The 20,322-nt window shown below is 30.3% G+C and overlaps 2 protein-coding genes across 2 annotated transcripts; one reads left to right on the top strand and one right to left on the bottom strand.

Moving 5' to 3' along the window:
- Positions 1–190: 190 nt before the first annotated feature.
- Positions 191–5,045, bottom strand: LOC143072843 (2,3-bisphosphoglycerate-dependent phosphoglycerate mutase-like). Its single transcript, XM_076247956.1, has 6 exons — positions 4,847–5,045; positions 3,402–3,611; positions 2,693–2,776; positions 2,171–2,269; positions 1,511–1,619; positions 191–773 (listed from the first exon to the last, which is right to left on the bottom strand). Exons 1-6 carry the CDS (start codon positions 4,973–4,975, stop codon positions 649–651), a joined length of 756 nt encoding a protein of 251 aa, XP_076104071.1. The 5' UTR covers positions 4,976–5,045; the 3' UTR covers positions 191–648.
- Positions 5,038–19,473, top strand: LOC143072842 (chitinase domain-containing protein 1-like). The gene is made up of 12 exons (XM_076247955.1): positions 5,038–5,170; positions 8,404–8,526; positions 9,272–9,415; positions 10,830–10,962; positions 11,383–11,421; positions 12,902–13,008; positions 13,580–13,641; positions 15,228–15,320; positions 15,879–15,977; positions 16,611–16,760; positions 17,192–17,269; positions 19,106–19,473. Exons 2-12 carry the CDS (start codon positions 8,422–8,424, stop codon positions 19,245–19,247), a joined length of 1,152 nt encoding a protein of 383 aa, XP_076104070.1. The 5' UTR covers positions 5,038–5,170; positions 8,404–8,421; the 3' UTR covers positions 19,248–19,473.
- Positions 19,474–20,322: the final 849 nt, after the last annotated feature.

Here is a 20,322-nt window from a genome sequence, read left to right as displayed (position 1 = left end):
ACAAAAACAAAACAGCAAAAATTGGAAAAAAAAAGATTCGCATTTAACAGCCTTCAGAAATGGACATGTTTTACTAATTTCTAGGAGTTATTACTGTCAATTGGAATCAGAAATCTATAAAGGAAAGACATGAAACATTGTCATAGCATCAAATTCACTGAATAGTCTATAAAAATCTTAAAACCAATCATAAATGTAAAACAAGCAATTTTATTAATAGATATCATACAATGTAACAATTTACAAATGAATTTATCTACAATTAGCACTAGTTAGATAACATAAACACATTAATAACAACTAAAAAAGGATTTGCTCATATTAATTGATACCATGGCACTGTGACAAAATGTTTTATTATAACATTCCAATTTTGGGAAAAGTTAAAGAAATATATTTAAAATTGAAGATGATTTTTTTTTCGAGTTCTTTAACTGCAGATAAAACTTTCTACTGGAAACAGGATTTATTTTTAAGCTTGAAAAAGTGCACTTTTACAGAAGAGTACATCTAGAATAAAACAAAATATATATTATGCAAGCAATATGGAATTGGAAAAAAACTTTTTGTTTTACCCTCATGTCTCCACCTCTTCAAATAAAATAAATAACACATAAAATTGTCTACAAACACTAAAAAATTTCAGATCTACTTTTGAACTTTTCCTTGGTTTGCAACTTTATCCATAGCTGCCTTAACTTGGGCTTCATCAGCCAGATAATAATGCTTAATTGGTTTAAGATTTTCATCTAACTCATAAACTAGTGGGATACCTGCAAAATAATATAGAACAATTTTTAACTTTACCAAGTTTCCTCATCTTTATAATTATACAAATCTGAAGAGATAATATACTTACCACAATTTTCAAGGGAAAACCAGCAATCCAAAGGCAAATTTTAGTAGTCTGTTTTTTTTTGCTGGAGATATTTTAAAGGCATACTTTTTACAAATTTTGCAGTTCAATTTTTCACTGGATATACCTGGGTTTAGTGTTTTAGTTAGCAAGATGTTGTGACAATGTCTACATTGATAAAGTATGGGTATTTATCTCATTTCAATTGTATTTCATTTGTAGAATAAATAAGAAATCTTTTCTTAAAACTTCTCTGGATTCATCCGAAATTATACTGATCCTGTTTATTTTCAATAATTATGTATGATTTGCCCGCTCTCGGCTTTAAATTTGCATACACTAAATTATGACTTTACCAAACGTTTTTTAGTATCTATGATTTCAACTTCTCTTGATTCATCAGAAACTTTACTGATCCTGTTTATTTTCTATGAAGCATGTCTGATTTGCCCATTCTGGGCTTTAAATTAGGATGGAGAGTTGTCTCATTGGTACTCATACCACTTCTTTTTATATCTACTAAATTTTGACTTAATCAAAAAAAAAAATAGCATACTCAGATTTCCATGCAGTTATTTATCTTCATCTGAAATATAAATCTGACTGATTATGAAAATCAGTGCAAAGTGTGTATAGACATAAACATTTACTGACCTGTTGGGATATTGAGTTCTGGGATTTCTGAGTCTGGAATATTATCCAAGTACTTCACTATTGCTCTCAAACTATTTCCATGGGCTGATACTATAACTCTCTTTCCTGCCTATGAAAAGATTAAATATCTTATAACATTCAAACTCTAACATTTTTGTACATTCTAGTAACAGAGGATCTTTACACCACAACATATGCAAAGTAAAAGGAAAAGCTCATAAATTCAAACAGTATTTACCTCTACACCCTGTATATATAAATTATGATGCATTCAAATCAGTCTTCACAAAAAAACTTTCAGGCAAACTGACTTTAAATCGTTTTTCTTAATATATTTCAGTATCTATGAGGCCCATAACTCATGTTTTGCCTAAGAAGTTAATGGCACAACAATATTTCCACTAGCTAGGTCAGCAGGATTGTGGTTTACCCCGAAATTACATTATACAGGAAAGGAAATCTTTTTACAGCTGTTTAAATGGAACTGTTTGTCTATTTGATTTTTTGGTGGCCTTACAATTTTTTAAATAGTTACTATGGACAAGAATGTCGGGTAAATAATGTCAAAAGGCTATAAAACAAAAAGCTATGAAAACTTTTAAATCAATGCTACTTGTCCTCAAACTTTTGAATCACTATTACATAAAAACAAGTTATTACCTTCATTGCTGGTACAATGGCATCATGCCAAAATGGTAAAGCTCTAATAACTGTGTCTTTTAAACATTCACATGGTGGAACAACACTTTCATCTATATTCTGAAATCAAAGAAAATTCTGTGATGCCTTTTTAAAAAGAAACCTTTCAATTATGATGATTTCAGAACTCAACATTTTAGATACAATCCATGTAAAGTTATTGATCCTTGAAATAACTTGTCCCTAGAGATCATGAATTTCAAGACAACACTGAAGTTAGATCTTTGAATACTGTCTTTATCTGAACTAATCTTGATTTTGTTTTTTATTTACTAAAATTTTAAACATAAATATTTAATATATTTCTGTTTTGAAATATTTGACAGCTGACCCAGAGTAGCAGTAGAAAATCTGCTGACTTCTGCCTTTTCAGCCTTTTTAAAAATAAAACTTTTGTTCATCGTGCTAATACATCGTAATAGCAATGTCTGACGGGTGGGATTTCTGCTCATTATAATTCTTATAATTTAGTTATTTACTTACTCCATATTTAACCTCATTAGCTGACCATCTTTTATCTGATTTCTCTAATGCTGGAGGTGGTGTATCATAAGATCTTCTCCAAATCTAAAACAAAAGTTTAATGTTGTTAGAAATCATATATTCTACATGTTCTAATAGCTATTTGTACTGTCTATACATATTTATTCTGATTAACCTGATTACAGTCAGAAGGAGGAATCTTTTATTAATTACAAATAGTGACAAACTTACCAATATATTCATAGAGATTTTTTATTTGTAAACAATATAAAACTGACAGTCCCTATCAAGAATTAAAGTTTGATCCATAAATCACACATTTCTATCTAATAAAGGGGATTTCAAATGAGCTTAATTGATGCACAAATTTGCTCATCTAGTTTGTTAATTGAAAAAAAAATCTTCCATTCTACAACTGCAAGAAATACTATAAATTTCATTAATTTTTCAAATGTACAGGTCAGGGGTTCATCTGACATGGCAAATTATATAGAATTCACCTTCCCCCTCCACCCTACCCCCCCAAAAAAAAAAATTAATTATTTCATTGACTCAAATGAATGAAACTATCAGAAGTGATATTAACACAGAAATATTTAAAGTTCATCCGGTAATAGCTCTTCACTTCAGGTGCAATGAGAGTTCGAGGGAATAAAAAAACATGGCAACTAAGCATATACAAATTCTGGCATAATCACTAATATTTTACCTTAACTTGTGCCTCTCCATATTTTTCAGCAGTTTCTGACTTATTCAGTCCCTGTAAAGCACCATAATGTCTCTCGTTCAACCTCCAATGTCTAACAACAGGGATCCAGTGTAAGTCCAGCTCATCTTGTACGAAATACAAAGTTTTTATAGCTCTCTTTAGTAAACTTGTGAAGGCTATGTCAAAGGTATATCCCTTTTCTCTCAACATCTACAAAAACATCATCATAATGTTAAAATTATTGTATCAATATACGTGTAACCATGGTAACACTGAATAAAAGTAGCCTCCAAACATCAATCTAACTAAAAAAATGAAATTCCTAATCTTAAACTTATGCACAGATAATTAGACAACTTCTTTGTGTATTTAAAAAAAAAAAAAACATTTTGTAAAAGGTTTATTACATTTAGATGAGGGAATTACTTTAGTTACAGAATGGAAACGAAAAATTCTGCAATTTTTTCATTTTTAAAGGGGCATAACTCTAGAACAGTTTTAGTCGCTACATAAATTCAAACTTGATCTGTATTTTGGGTATACCTTTCATTTTATTTGATTGAGGCAAACTAACGTTAGAGAATGGAAACAACTTTGGGATGAACGGACAAACAGAGGTACAGACGGACGAGGGTAAAACTTAATGTACGCTACAGGCATACAAAAAACTAATTGTGGCAAAATAAACTTTCCTTTTTTCTAATTTTCATCAACACAATGTTATAAAACTCATTTCATTATTTCTTAAAACCCTTTCCTCCATAATGACGCATTTTGACGCCTGTGTAGTACCAGTTGAAAATATGGAAAAATTAAGGGCGGCAGGTAGGTAAAACTTACATGAATGAAGAGATAAATGAAAAATGAACAGATTGATGCCCAATTTATATAATTCCAAGGCCGTCAGTCAGCCCCAGAAGCAACGAGCCAAGTGCATCTGTTTTGGACAAGCAAATATCCACTTTTTGATATGGGACAAGCTCTGACGTCCCACATTCCCAGCATGTCAGGCAAAAAAGCCGCTGGACATCAGAGTAATCTCGGACTAGACAAAGTGGGCTAATAAAATGTCTAGGTTATGGAATGATTAGCGCTGAGTTCAAACTAGTTTTACATTTTTACCCGCCATATTCTGTATGTGCCTGTCTGAAGTAATTAGGAGCCTGTAGATCGGTGTTTGTCACTGTTGTTTTTTGTTCATTATTTTGTATATAAATTCATTTGTAACATTTTTTATATATAATTTCAAAATCTCAAAAGGGAATTTCGGCAGCTAGTCAAATTGGACTTATACAGCTAGAATGAATTATGATGGCTCAAACTACAGATGTGCTTAACTGATGTTATGCAAATTACTTGTATCACTGTCTTTCTACACCCCAAGGTTCATACATGTACACCTATCACATACACTGTGACAGTGTCAGACAACTGTCAAAATTTACCGTTCCAGCATTTTTAGCTTCAGCTAAGCCGGTTTCTGACAAATCAGCATCATGCCAGCCACAAAATAAGTTCTTTTGGTTCCATTCACTTTCTCCATGCCTCACAAAAACGATTGTATATTTTGCCATGACTGTTTATAGTTGGAATATGAGAAGTGACCTTCTGCCGGTGTCCTGTCCTTCACCTTTCAGGGAAGTAAGGGAGGTAATCCAAAAGAGTTTCCGTGTCATGACGCTACTTTCATTTTGATCATCCTGCATCGATTTCTTAGCAGCCCTTTTATTGAAAATTTAAATTGATTTTGACGAAAAATATTTAACTAGGTAATGCTATGAACTTATTGATAACATTATTAGTGAGTGTCAAATCCACTTGGACAAGGATTTGTATATTTTTTGTATTTTTCTCCCCCCCTTTTTTTGTTATTAAAGAAAGATTATTGTTTGTTATGTATATGTTACAGTAAATAGGTGAAATTAGGAATTAGACGTAATTACTAACATTTCAGTAAATACCTGTATTCACTAGTCAATTTAGTAATTACATGTATTTACTAGTTGTTTCAGTGATTACAGGTATTTACTGATTTATTTTGTCATTTTTACAGCTATTCACTAACCATGCTAACTTCATATTTTTGTTTAAAAATTAAAGACATAATTCAAGATATCAAATAAGAAAGTAAGGGGTAGGGATTTTTAGGGCTTACTTAAGGGGCAAGGATTATAAGGCACATTAAAAGTGCATACTCTTCAGTATTTGTGATAATTGAAACTGGAAAATGGTTGTTTTATAAGTTTTGAAACTCCCTAGAAATCATTTTGAACATGCAAGACAATGATATCAATCCAAAATTGAGAAAAACATTTGAGAAATTTATAGTCAACTTAGCCAGCTATTTTTTAAGATAGACATTAGATTAATGCAAACTTGGTTAAATGATCTTGATAATTCTTAAAATCTCATAATTTTGTTATATTAAAATCTCCATCAGGCATATCAACTTGGCCAATAACATGAGTTAAATTCCTTTTACAAAATAGGTTTAACTACGACTTCTTTTGTCAGACATTTGCATTGAAGCTGACATTCTTCACAAACATACAAATTGATGGCGTTAAGAGTCACATTTTCATATTTCCGTGTTTTTATGAGTTTTTCAAGACCTCCAAACTTAAGCTTATATACCTCCAACAAAATGTCATCATCGTTTCTTCCTGTATAAGAATGATCTTTTTGTGGATTGAAAAAGTCAACTAAATGGTCCATCCCTTTTGTTTTCCACAAATATTCGCTCTGTGGTTATATTTTTTAAATTTGGTAAGTTTCTCAAATTATCCTGGATTTCTACCAAACTTGAACAGAAGCTTCAGTTGTTTACGATCAAAAAATAAATTTCAAGAAGTAAATTGTATGAAAACTAAAATCAAGTTTTTCCGTATTTTACTTATAAAGGGACTTGGTTTTTATGCCTGTTAACATTAAATTCACACTGTGGTTAATTTTTTTTAAATTTTAATAATTATAACTTTCTCAAAATATCCTGGATTTCTACCAAACTTGGACAGAAGCTTGTTTATGATCATAAGATAATATCTAGAAATAAAGTTTGTAAAAAAAATATACTTTTTCGTATATTACTTATTTAAACGGACTATTTTTTTTGAGTTAACATATTCTTACAGAACTAGTCAAAAGATAGTATCTAGAAGAAAATTATAAATATTTTTTTCCATTTTTTGTTGGACCTGCGACTCACAGCAAAAGTAGGCGAGACACTGGGTTCTGCAAAACCCTTAAAATTTTGATAGCTGAATACTCACTGATTTTCTAATTAGTATTACCATAACTTTTGATCTGTTGACCATATTACAACATTGTTTTAACAATTAGTAAATAGGTGTAAAAATTCATTTTAAAATCAGTAATTACTAGTAACTACTGGGCAGTTTTAGAAATTACTTGTATTTACTAAGTGCATCGGGAATTACATGTAATTCCTAAATTTTAGTAATTACATGTAATTCCTAATTTCACCTATTTACTGTAACATATATAATGATTTTAATGTAATGTTTCGTTTATCTGCATTTTATGTTTGCTTATATGCTTTAATTGTGCTTATTAAAATTGCTGTGCTTGATAACATTATTTATTTTGCATGATGCACTTTATGTTTTATGTGTTTTATGTATTGTGCTTGCAGAGGCGGATCCAGAACTTTTCCTAAAGGGGGATGCTTGATGTCCTTATTTGGAACTTGATTGATATGCTTATAATAAGCCCTATGATTAGGAAAAAATAATAAAAAAATATGCTATTCTAGTTTACCACAGATCGAGTGACAGACCAATTTCAAGTTTTTTATAGGCACTGGCTACTGTCACATAAACCTTAAATCTCTATTACTGGCTGATCCAGGAATATGTACCGCTGGAACTATTCATCGTAATGCAACAATCACTTTTCCATTGCAAAATTTTAAGAGAACCTGTGTGATGTCCAGTAATAGCGGATATTATCGTCATGTCATATGTTTTTGTATGTCATATGATTTCGTATCATCCATATTTCATCGGTTTTGATTGAGGAAGCGTATATACTTGAAGTGTTTTTTGTTTCTATATTTGGAACTACAACAACACTACCACTTGACAAATATAAAACACATTCAAATTTGCTTTAAAAGATGTTAGAACAAATTTAATAAAACTGACCTGTTTAGCCCTTTTTATTTACTGTCAAAAATATGCATCAATAGAATAGTTGATGAAAAAAATTCAGAAGGGTAACATGAAGTAAAGCTATGTCGTTTGCCTGTCAGACACCTGATCTTCAAGACATGTGACTGTCATGTGTTTTTTGGTCGTTTTTATTACAAACAAGCAAGTTAAAATTAACAGGGTTTTTTTATTAAATGGTTGTTCAAACTCCATTCATCTAATATTCTATTGACAATTCTTTTTATTTATCCTTAATACATTACATGACATTAAGATGAAAGCAGTCTTAGCTTTTTACATTGAATCACAAATTTTGAAAACTGCATTTTAAGTTAAAAAAAAATAATGTCTTTTGTAGAAAACCAGTGCCAATCTGGAAAAAAATTTCATCACAAAAATATGAAACATTTTTTTATGATTCAAGCAATTACAAGAACCATGACTTTAGAAAATACTCATTTCCAGGTTTTATAGTCATTTCCTGTCCGTGCACTAACACAGTTTTAACTTCATACGATAAAACACTTAACACCATTAAGGGATTTTTAATTGGAATAATCGGAAACAGTAAAAACTCGTAGTGAGCCTTAACAAAATATATTGATACCTAAAATCGTTCGACAGAATATGCTTTAAGAATTTGAGTACATATGTGTATAAAACCTCAACAGTAAAAACCGTAAGCAGTGAAAATTGTTATTAGTACGAAAACACATAACACAAGGATATATGGTGTATTGAAAGGTTATACAATAATTAAAAAAAAAATTTTAATGTTTGATGTACAGTACTAGCATAACAAATTAAATCATGATTTCTTCTTCATTTTTTAGGCCGTACCTGTTAAGGAGATGATACTTAAACAAAGAATAGTTTTGCTATTAACTATATTGTATACAGTTATAACTGATGCTAGTTTGTCTCCAAAAGACAAGAAAAAAGTCAAAAAGGATAAGGTAACATTCAGCAGAAATTACAATATCACACTACCACATGTCACAGACAGGAATTGAATCAATTTTGATATATATGTCTTATTCAACTTTAAGCTAGTAGTCAGGCTACTTTGGTATGTCATTTTGGAGACAGTACCATTAACACTTAGGGACTATGATGCCTTACACATTATATCAATCTTGGATGTCCCGTAGTTGGAAAACCCAATACTGATGTACCAGAAAAAAAGTAGTGTTCACAAAACTGGAATAAAATTTTATACCAGTTTTGTATATTTTTCACCAAACAAACACAAAAACAAACAAATGATGTATAGATGAATTCTTTTTTCCAATCATATATTCACATTCCTGTTGCTACAGCAAATTGATTCTCATGCACCATATTAAATTGTACATTCTGGATATCAAACTGCTCTTTCCTTCCCTGTTCTAATAGTTCAAAAGTTTTGTTCAATGAAACATCTTGGCACAGGGGCGGATCTAGCCATTTTAAAAAGAGGGGTTCCCAACCCAGGACAAAGGGGGGTTCCAACTATATGTCCCCATTCAAATGCATTGATTGGCCGAAAAAAGGGAGGGGTTCCAACCCCCGAACCCCCTCCCCCCCCCCTGGATCCGCCAATGTTGGCATCTTTCTGAAATCATAAGAATTATTCTTCCAGATTTTTATAACGTTTTGCCCATGTTTTGACTTAGGATGATGATTATACAAAAGAAATTGTAATTTTATTTTTCATTGCAGTTCAAACCAGTTACAAACAGTGTCATAGAAAGAGGTCTTGTAAAGGAAGAAATAAAGCTAAAAGATATCCTGAAAGAATATGGTTCTATTAGTGAATCAAAGACTCCACATTTTACTGGTGATATTCTAGCTTATGTTACTCCTGTAAGTTCACATGAATACAGATCTTGAATTCTTTATTATGGAAAAACAGGTTTTATTAAACAAATTTGTATTATGTAAACATGTTAATTTTTGCAGCATATTAGTTTTGTTTGTCATGTATAATATAAATATCTTGTTTGTAAGTATTTTCATACCTGTCAAATGACCTGTATCAGAGTGTCACACCGGAGAATTTCACCCCATACGCTGGATTTTTCAAAAACCCGCCTGATCATTTTTTCCTTGATTTTATGATAATATATGTGTTCCATAAATATGGTTTTGTCTATGGTGCCATTTTGTGTTCTTTTTCATGCAAAAGCTCATATCTCCCCACCTACCCACCGAAACAAACTATCTAGATTCATATTTCAGCTAGTTTTAGACACTAACATGTCAAAAGATAGCACCAATAGGAGTATATATTTGTTCTCCAAAAGAGTGAGATATGTTTACTTTTAATAATAAAAAATTTTGGAAACATTGATTGTAATGTGTTAGAAATTTTTATTTTTAAATGCAAATATAAAAAAATCACTAATTTTTCAATTTAAATGATTAATTGATATTAATTTTGGAGAAGATAATTGAGATTTATCACTTTCATAATAATAATAAAACTGAAACTCCCTTTTTCTTGCTTAATTAAAGCTTATAAAAAAGATTGTTAGACTTATGTGATTTATCCAATAAGAATATCTCCCCTGGATTGAACACACTTTGTGGAAAAGGATTCCCTCCCCTTGCTCAATGAATATTTTTTTAAACATTTTATTCTTTTTTCTGTGAATGAATCTTTTGAATCCTAGTTGAATTTTAAATAATATTCTAATTCAAAACAATAGGTGGTTTGTCCTTTATATGTCAAAGATAAATATGAATGAATTCTCAATTTTGCCTTAAAGTTTGTGAATTTGAAATACATTGTACATGATATAAGAAATTTGTTCATTTGAAGGAAGTCCAAATTTTGCAGGACATCTTGATACCTCTTGTGGGCACATTATTTTGACTCACTGACTGTTGTAACTCTTGATGCTAAATTGTATACGGTGAGCAGCAAATCACAGTCTTGGTTTGGTTGAACTCAAAACCTCCCATACTTGAGCTAAGCTAAATTGGACTATTATGGACAATAAATTAAGTGGTCTGTGCATATGATAGATATGAAAATAAGTAGATGTGGTATGATTGCCAATGATTTAACTTTCCACCAGAGACCAAGTGATGGAGAAGGTTATTAATATATAATCTATATATGATCTAACTGGGTTTACTTTGAGATTATAATTTGTTGTTTAGGATGTTATATTGTCCATAAACTCTTTCTGTTTAAAATTACTACAATACACAGGCATCCTAGAAATAAAAAGTAATAATAAATTTTAAATTAGTTATTAATTCTTCATTGTAGTGGAATAGCCATGGATACGACATTGCAAAAACTTTCAGTAACAAATTCAGCATGGTTTCTCCTGTTTGGTTACAAGTAAAAAGAAGGCCTGGTGGATCATATCACATGCAAGGAGGTCATGATATAGATTCAGGTTTGTAAGATTGTGATACTACTGTGGATTCATAAATAGTCGTTGGATAACAATTTTTGTGGATTTCAATGGTACAGGGAACCACTAATTTAAAAGTTCAACGAATTATAAATTGTATAAGGGAATTTAAGCAGACTTTGCTAAAAATATCCACTAAGATGCAAGTTTTCCTCAATCCACGAAAATTGGTACCCATAAAAATAAATGAATCCACAGTATCACATTAGGAATTGATATTGACTGGAGTTAATAAAATGTTAATAGTTCTGCCTAGAATGGGAAAAAATTAATGATTTTAGCACATGAATCTTTTTAGCAAAATTCTGAAATAGTCAGATTTTGAATCATGTTATTCCATATATAGTTTATTTAAAACTACTGATAAAGTTATTTAACTTTTTCTTTATTTGTACATTTCAGGATGGGTTGAGGAGGTCAAGGAAGGAAACACAAAAATGGGTTTGTATTAAACCAGTCATTGAATATTTAAACTATTTCTGTAGTTAAAAATCTCTTTGGTAAATTACTTCCTCAAAGTTGTCAGGAAGAAGAAAAAGCGTTTCAGGGCACGACTTCTATAACATAAGTATTGTGTAAATAAAGTTAATGATATGACATGTATCTTATTCAAATACAGATCCTTAGCTATGTCCATGCTTTGCTTACAAGGATCTAACAACTGTTCCTTCATCTTTATTTTCTGGCAATTATTTTAACAGCCAATAAAATTTCAGCCTACATATTTTTGAAGGTGTGTTTTATTATGAAAAAAGCAGAGGATCCTGAAATTAGAATGGAGTGTTGTCCAATCCTGGTAAGCTAAGAGTGAATAGAGAACATGTATCTTTATTTCAACCAGATTTTATGCATGCTGAATTATGAAATGTTTTTTGAAATTTGCTTTTTCTTTTTTTATTTAAATGCACTTACTTTTATACTTTTAATAGAGTTTTTAAGTCTAAAATACAATACAGCATATCAAAAACATTTACCTGTAATCTAAATACCTAAGAGGCAAATATATAAGATATAATAAGATGCTAGAACACATCCGCGATATCTCTGGTCTGTGACTGAATTATAGTGTGACTGAATTATAGTATCTAATGATGTGTAAGCCTAATTTTAGCCTGGATTTTTAGTATTGGTATTGTCCTGCAATAAAGTCATGCTGATTTTAAGATGCACAATTTTCTCTGCTTTCAAAATCTTTCTGTTTGAACCTGTCGACCTGAAACTTATCAATTATTGGTAATGTTAATTATTTGGAAAACAAAAGGGTGTTTGAACCCGTAGGTCCCGGAACTTATCAATTATTGGTATTATTATAAAAACAAAAGAGCCTGGAATGGAGTAATTTTGAATCAACAGCATTGTCCTATATTAGTTATAAATAAAGTTGAATTCTTTGATTCACTGTTTTACGTCATGTTGGCTAACAAATTGGAAACTGTACCTATGTCTTATTTTAAGTCTAGATTTTTAGTATTCGTATTGTCATCTTGTGAAAAACATGCTGATTAAAATACTACAATAGGAAACAATGTGACAATGATTGAATTTAGTAGTGTCAACCCTGTGTTTATGACCCATGTATATAACAAATCCAAAATACATCGTTTAGCTGTGTGCCTTACAGATGTGGAACTTACAGATAAGGTAATAGGTAACATGTGACATATAATGACATGACTAAAAGGAAATCGCATCAGATCTTTCCGGAACTTATTAATTTGTCTTATTGCTTATTGTTTGAAACATTCATCAATGTCGAAGGGTAAAATTTTAGCCTACCCTATCAAGTGTATATACCCTTATATAAGTTTGACTTGTAGCTTCCTTCCGTTATACGTTTATTAGGTGAACAAAAAATGGATTTTAGATTTAGAAGTATAGATACTCAAATCACAGAAAGTAATTGCATTGATATTTATTTTAGTTCCAAGAGTGTTATTCGATGGATGGAGTTTAAAAGATTTTGAAGCCACATTTTCCAGTGAAGATAACATTGAAGATTGTATAGATACTATGTTAAAGTTTACCAAGGTATTAAAAGAGTTCTAGTGTATGTGTTTAAAACCATATGAACATGTTGACAGAACACATATAGTTTGGACCATATAACATGATATGAGTACATACGAAAAATTCCTGTAGACAGCTATTATTTATAGATTGGCAACACATGAACTGAAAGAGATCACAATTATGAGAAATGACAAAAATACAATTAAACATTATGACAACTATTGCTAAATTTAATAAAGGAGTATAATAAAAAGATGGAAAACAAGCATTAAGTCATTGCTAGCTGGGGTTTTAAAAAGTTTTAACCTTAAATATACTGAAGTAATCTAAGTAAGCCTAAAACTTTTTTTTATCAATTTTAATGTTTTCTCAACTTTTCAATATTAACCACATTTTAAGTGAATATTTTTGTATAAAACTTTTTCTAAGTAAGAGTGAGTCAAGCTGCTAAACTTGAATAGCTCCATAGATCTGGATACAAAATAATAGTCTCAGACTGAGAAGTTTAATATTATCTTCCTTGTTGAAAAACAATAGCTTTAGAATAAATTATGACAAGTACCTTTGTGTTTTTTTATTTTTTTTTCAGAAATATAAATTTGATGGATTGATAGTAGAAATATGGTCACAGCTTGGTGGACAAAAAAGAAAGTAGGAACTTATTTCTATTTAATGAGAATGTACACAGTAAATATTTCTTCTAACTTTTTTTTTTATTGAATGCTAGCAATTTACCTTTGAGAAGTATATATGTATGTTTAATAGCATACAGAGTGTTATGATTGTAATGGGCGCATTGCATTTTCGCCAATTTTTGAAAATTACAATCTTTCATTTGCGCCACAAGGTTATATTTCATTTGCGCCAACAAATTAAAACTTCATTTGCGCCATTTTACAGATAATTCAGGTAAGCAAAAACTGAAGCGTTAAATATTCATTGCTCTAAAAGGGTTGTCTGTACAGTATTCCCCCTGGATAATTGAGTGAGTGCAATGCCACACTCATTTCTGAAGCTGAGAGTCACTAAGGTTTTTAATTATATATACAGTAGTGTTTTCATATTCGAAGTGTCAAGTTGGACATTTTCAATTAAGACATAAAACAGGAGAATTATAATAAGTTTGTAATATTTGATGACCACACTTTTAGTTTAATATCAGATCAAAGATCTGAAAAATGGAGACCAAGTCGTTTATTGGAACCCCGAATAAATAAAACCGTGCAAAGCCAGTACATTTGTATAACAACTGAAATGGATTACAGTTCATGAAAAAACGGACTATAATTTTTATCAATATGATATGCACTTGAGAGGAGGAATTTTCAAGACATAAATACATCAGGGCCGTCATTTACAAGTTTTGTACAAGGGTATACTTTACAATAGTGTTTCATGCTTTACAGAATAACTCTAGTGTGAACTGTTTTCTTTCATATTTCATATTAGGTGTTACGATTCGTTTATTTATAACAGAACTGTGTTTCATTAAGGTTTTAACATTACTTGTGTGGTTTAATGTCGACTGATTTCTGAGGAATATATTTAATGTTGCAAACAAAAACGTTTATTATCAAAAGTCTTTTTTTAAATATATGTTTTATACTATTTACCTGTATTTACCTGTAATATTGGCGCAATTTAAAGGTTTTATTTTGGCGCAAATGAAATGCCAATTGGCGCAAAAGCAAAGCACCGGATTGTAATGATTGTCTTAATTGTCAAAACATGTCAGACAAGTGACAGTAATGTAATGAACAGTGCGAATTCAACACAGGCTACCAAAGGTCTCTTATCAAAACCAAAAAAAACAAATTAGACAAATTAGATGCCCGCTGAATAAGTTTGTTTTTGGATGTAACTTGTAACATTTTAAGGGTTAAATAAGTTTTGTTAAGCCTCAACCTTTGCCCTTATATTGAAATAACAAAATGTATAGAGAAAATTATCCAATGGAAATTATTCCAGGAAAATTCTTTTTTTTGTGACATCAGATTTACAGATGATAAACACATTGTTACACAAGAAATACAGTATTATTATCCTCTAAAAAAATCAGAACAGATTTATACCAACAGTAGAATTTTGCTGATTCATAATAAAACACCAAGTAAAACAAACAATTTGTGTATAGTTTGGTTACTGTTTCACTGATGATTTAATACTTAACATCTCATACAAAACAAGAATGAAAGGATATTTATATTGTCTTTAATGTTGTTTTTTTTTCATTTCAGAGAGTTAGTACATTTCTTAACTCACATGGGAGAAACGTTTAAAGCAGCAAAGAAAACATTGATTTTAGTTATTCCACCTCCAGTTTATGCAAGGTAGCGTATTTTACATGTAAACTTTCATTTTGATATAGACTTAAGCTTTGTAATTTAGAATTATATCTGACTTTTAAATATCTTATCACTTAACTAATAAGGGTCACCAATGAAAAACCATTAAAACAAAACAATAAGTTTTTAAGGATATCTTTTCATTTTTTTTGGTGTCTGCATTGGTTTAACTTCATCAACCCGAGTTCATAAGATCACATTACCCTTTTTAGTTGATAAGCACATAATATACTTGGATTCATTTTCATGATCTAAATTAAAAAATTGAATGGAGGGAAGTTGAATTATGTGACACTCCTGTCTTCCTCCTAATACAAAATCATCAAATTTGTGTTTTTTTCCTGAAATAAAATTGATATCACAATCATATAATCTATATGTCACAATGTCCTATGACATGTTTTCCCCAAATGGCCACAGATTAACCGGGTTAGTTCATTCATAAAATCTAAATTAGAATGTTGTGTATTTACATTTCCTAAACATGCTATTCTTTCTACATTGTTTCTTACACTATCTGTATATGTTTTGACTATTTTTCAGTGACCAAGCTGGAATGTTTGGTAAGAAGGAATTTGATAAGCTGGCACCAGTGATTGATGGATTCAGTCTGATGACATATGATTTCTCAAATCCACAAAGGTAACTGATGCACAATTCATTTTAGGAGAAAAATTGTAAGTCAAATAGGAACATAAATAAATGATTGCAAAATTGTGAGTATCAATAAAAAGAGATGTAGGGTCATTTAGACAGCAATAACACAAAAAGAAGCCAAAAGAGACCTAAGGTTAACACAAGGTCATTAACAATACCGGTATACATATATCTGTTCAGAATGTCAAGCTAAAAGGTAAGGTTGTTTAAATATATATATATATATATATATATACAACTCGTCTAAACATCAACCCAACAATGTTAGATCTGTAAATTTGCTTTCGCAAATATTTGGTTCTTCCCTCGCCGGGATTCGAACCCATGCTACTGTGATATCGTGACACCAAATCGCCTGCACTGCAGCCGTCCCGCTAGACCACACGACCACCTGGGCTCTCAAAAAAAGAGTTTTCGCTGGCCGTGTGTTACCTTTCCTCGTCAGTTTTAATCTAGCGGCGTACTACAGTACATGATATATAAGGCATGAAGATGTTATTGTTACAGATCAGCTAAATTACTATAAGAATCTAGAGTTCAACATAAGAGTTAAATATAGTGCATAATTGCCACTTCAAAATTTTGAATACTCATCGACACTTTTGTACTTTTTTATAGGCCTGGACCTAACAGTCCAATATTATGGATGAAACAATGTGTAGAAGCTATAGATCCCAAAGCTACAAACAGGAAGAAGATTTTACTAGGATTAAACTTTTATGGTAATGAATATCATGCTGGCGGTGGTGGACCTATTTTAGGTCATCAGTAAGTGTATCCTTCATCACTTATTTTATTGATATTATTTTAAAGTACTACCACAATAAGGTTGCACATTAAAAAAAAAGGATTATTTTCAAAGCAAAATACCTGCATATGGACATTACTGGCTGATACTGGCAAATTTGTCTTAGGTTGAATGTTATAGTGCTTGAGCTAATGAATGCAGTTCATGCTATGTTAAGGGTATTTTTCACTAATTTTTAAGCTATAAACCTTTTATTGTATTGTAAAACTTTTATAATGATAATTATATGAGGTTTATATTTTATGGCCCTTTTGTTCATTTTGTGTTTTACATGTTTTCGATATTATACACCCAAGCATAAGTTTTGTTTGGTTATTTTTGTCAAACAAAAAATGCTTTTTTGCCAAACCAATATTGATTGAAAATGTAATTTGTTTATTTTTGTTTTTAGATTTATAGAGATTTTAAAGAAACAAAAACCTAAATTTAATTGGGATGCAAATGTAGCAGAACATATAGGTGAATACAAGTAAGTATTGTTTAATGTAAAAAAAAAATATTTTTGTGGACAGGTCTTACCACACAAACTGTATTTTGTGATCACACATAAAATTAGACAGACTGAAATGTGCAACACTCAAACTATTTAAATTAACATTCCCATTTTTTCTGGTACAATTGTAGACTCATCAGGTTGGGCGTAATAAACACTTGAGTTGGGTTCTATTGGTTTATTAAAGTAATCTTGAATAAACACCCTGTAACATATAAAATACACAATAAGTCACAATACATACGTTCAAAGAACAATAACTCTAACTATATCTCCATCTTAATAAAATGAAATATAAATTATCCAAGTAGTTAACTTCAATTCGAAATATACCATAATTAATAAAGTATGTTTTACTACAAATCATGAGCATATATACCAAAGTCTATTTCCGGTAACTGTTCAATATGCAATTCTACAGATATCAATAACACCTTGTGTCAACGATCATTATCTAAAGTAATAGATTCTAATACACTATTCTATTCGGAGATATTAGTAAACTAAACAATAACACATTACAAACACAGACAAGACACACATTAATTAAAACACATAGTACAAATAGACGACACGTAAACAAATAAATATGTAAACACAGAACACAGGTTACCGTGTATATAATACAAGGGCTGAGCAGTGCTTCTCTATAAAGTTACTGTACCCTTTAATATACTTCACATACTGGAATCTGAATATAAAGAAATATGACTTCATACGTCTTAATTTCAAAAATTGTATATAATCTAGATAAACTCAATGCAAGACAATATTCTATGCTGAAATCTAATAGAAGCTGAATATGAAAAATAATACAATAATTGTAATATTCTTTCTGTCTTGCAAATACCAACTTATAGTAAAAATATGAACTCTTTCATACTCATGGGAATCAAAGTAAACTTTCATACACATTTTCATAACACATTCATATCTTTTATACCAAGATAAAAATATAGAAATACATACATCAAATACTAATGTAAAGAATATAACTGACCTGAATAAAAAGAATGGTTTCCATAATAAGAAGAATAAATATATCTAAATCACAATAAAGTATCCGTGTGCTATATCTCTGTGTAGAATTTGAAAAGAGTGCCTCAATATCAAAGGAGTTCACAGAGTAACCAATCGGAATAAAGAAATAGAAAACCCAGGATGTAAATACCTAAGTGAATATAAAATCAAAGTACTGTCATACTGTATACTCGGTCAAAGTCAGTCAACAAGTCAATGCATGAACAAATATATACAAATACTATTTATTAACATAAATGATAAAATCAAGCTGTACTACACATGTAATATTTCACTTTAACAAATATAAAAATCTGTATCATTTGTCAAAGTGAAAATGAGTAGCACATACATTAAGTTCTAAATTTACATTACTGCATCATATATGAACAGGTATTGAAAAATGAAAATAAACACATATTTAGTTTATATTGGTGGCAAAGAAATTTGCAATTTTGACATTAATATAAGTCAGAATTGTCTTGCTGTTATTGATTGCTGTAATTGTCTTTAAACCTTGTAATTATTCATTTATGGTTGTTAATGAAGCTCAGATAGTTGCTCCTGTAATGTGCATAAAGGGAGATAACTTGGATTTGAATTGATAATTTGAAATATTTTTAAAATGCATGCACTTTAACAAAAAAAGAAGGGGAATGATTTACAAGTTACAGTATCTCTAGATATTTCAACAGATGTTTTCAGCAAGAACATGCGATATATTATTAAACATGAAATTCTTGTAATAAAATGTACCTTTTCAATTTATTGTGATGTGTTATTTTTTTTCAGACACAATCAGCAAGCTAATGTGATATTTTACCCAACATTAAAGTCCATACAAATGAGATTAGATCTGGCCAGAGCATTAGGAACAGGAATTGCTATATGGGAAATTGGACAAGGACTTGATTATTTCTATGATTTATTATAGCATTAAAATGTGTGAAAAAAATAAGTTTATTTTTCTGATACAGTAGACTCCACCTAATCGGATATCGGCTAAACGAATATATTCGCTATTGTAATATTATTTCAAAACACCAAACCCTTTCCTATATGTTTAATGTTAATTTTATCGTGTAATCGAATATCGGATATAAGAATATATCGGCAAATCGGATAAGAATATTCAGGTAATTTGGTTAAAAACCATGTACAATCGGATATTTTCAATGTTTTTCTGACAGGAAATTGACCCGGAAGTTACGAATTTGCAACCTTGCAGACAAGAAGATTTTGTTTTTAATAAATAAAAAGGATCTACATGTATTTCTTATTAAATTGTTGTTTTTATTCATTGTTTTCCTTTGTCATGTGAATTAGATGCCCTTTTACTTCAAATGGTTTGAATCTATTTATAAATAGAATTATACAAGACTCAGTTGACAAGAGCAGTACGTTCCTGTTGGGAGAATTTTGATTAAACTCTAATTGTTCATAGAATGAGAAATATAATCTAAACTGAATGTACCTCCTTCTGAATAATTTATTGCAATATAAATATAAATCTCTTTTGACAAGAGAAATCTGACTTTTGAAAGAAATATTTTTTTCACATGTGCAAAGGTAATCACGGTGGCGGCCATATTGGTTTGTTTACAAATTTATGAAGAAGCCTCTAGAACCATGAACTTCAGAAAACGTAAACTTTATGCAATACTATTTTATCAATCTTATTTTATCAATAAAAACTGCAAGTGCAAACAAATTTAATCCTTTCATAATCAGCTGATAATTTTTTATGCAAACATCGTGGTGATGTAAGTGATAAAAATCACTCCATCAATCCTCCACCCCTTTCACATATTAAGCAATTGACAGGGTTAGTAACATCTCAGGATTAGATCTACTTATTATTGCAGAATATTCAATGAATATACATTCATCGTCTAATTGAATATATCGGGTAATCAGATATTTTTAGCTGACATTTTGGCCGGAGTCTACTGTAATTGCAAAAACCAAAAAATGAATGTCAAATATACAAAGGATTATGGTTCATATGT

This window comes from Mytilus galloprovincialis, chromosome 4, assembly GCF_965363235.1.
Source record: "Mytilus galloprovincialis chromosome 4, xbMytGall1.hap1.1, whole genome shotgun sequence".
NCBI classification, from domain to species: Eukaryota; Metazoa; Mollusca; class Bivalvia; order Mytilida; family Mytilidae; genus Mytilus; species Mytilus galloprovincialis.
The sequence above is the reverse complement of the archived record's forward strand: the minus strand, read 5'-3'. Positions and strand labels throughout refer to the sequence as shown.

Excerpts from the sequence above, each read along its gene's own strand:
- LOC143072843 (XM_076247956.1), bottom strand. The coding sequence starts at position 4,975 with ATGGCAAAATATACAATCGTTTTTGTGAGGCATGGAGAAAGTGAATGG. Across the intron at positions 2,777-3,401 it reads ATGGAGAGGCACAAGTTAAG|ATTTGGAGAAGATCTTATGA; the intron begins GTAAAATATTAG and ends CTTTTGTTTTAG. Across the intron at positions 774-1,510 it reads AGAACTCAATATCCCAACAG|GTATCCCACTAGTTTATGAG; the intron begins GTCAGTAAATGT and ends ATTATTTTGCAG.
- LOC143072842 (XM_076247955.1), top strand. The coding sequence starts at position 8,422 with ATGATACTTAAACAAAGAATAGTTTTGCTATTAACTATATTGTATACA. Across the intron at positions 13,642-15,227 it reads CTTGGTGGACAAAAAAGAAA|AGAGTTAGTACATTTCTTAA; the intron begins GTAGGAACTTAT and ends TTTTCATTTCAG. Across the intron at positions 15,321-15,878 it reads CCACCTCCAGTTTATGCAAG|TGACCAAGCTGGAATGTTTG; the intron begins GTAGCGTATTTT and ends ACTATTTTTCAG.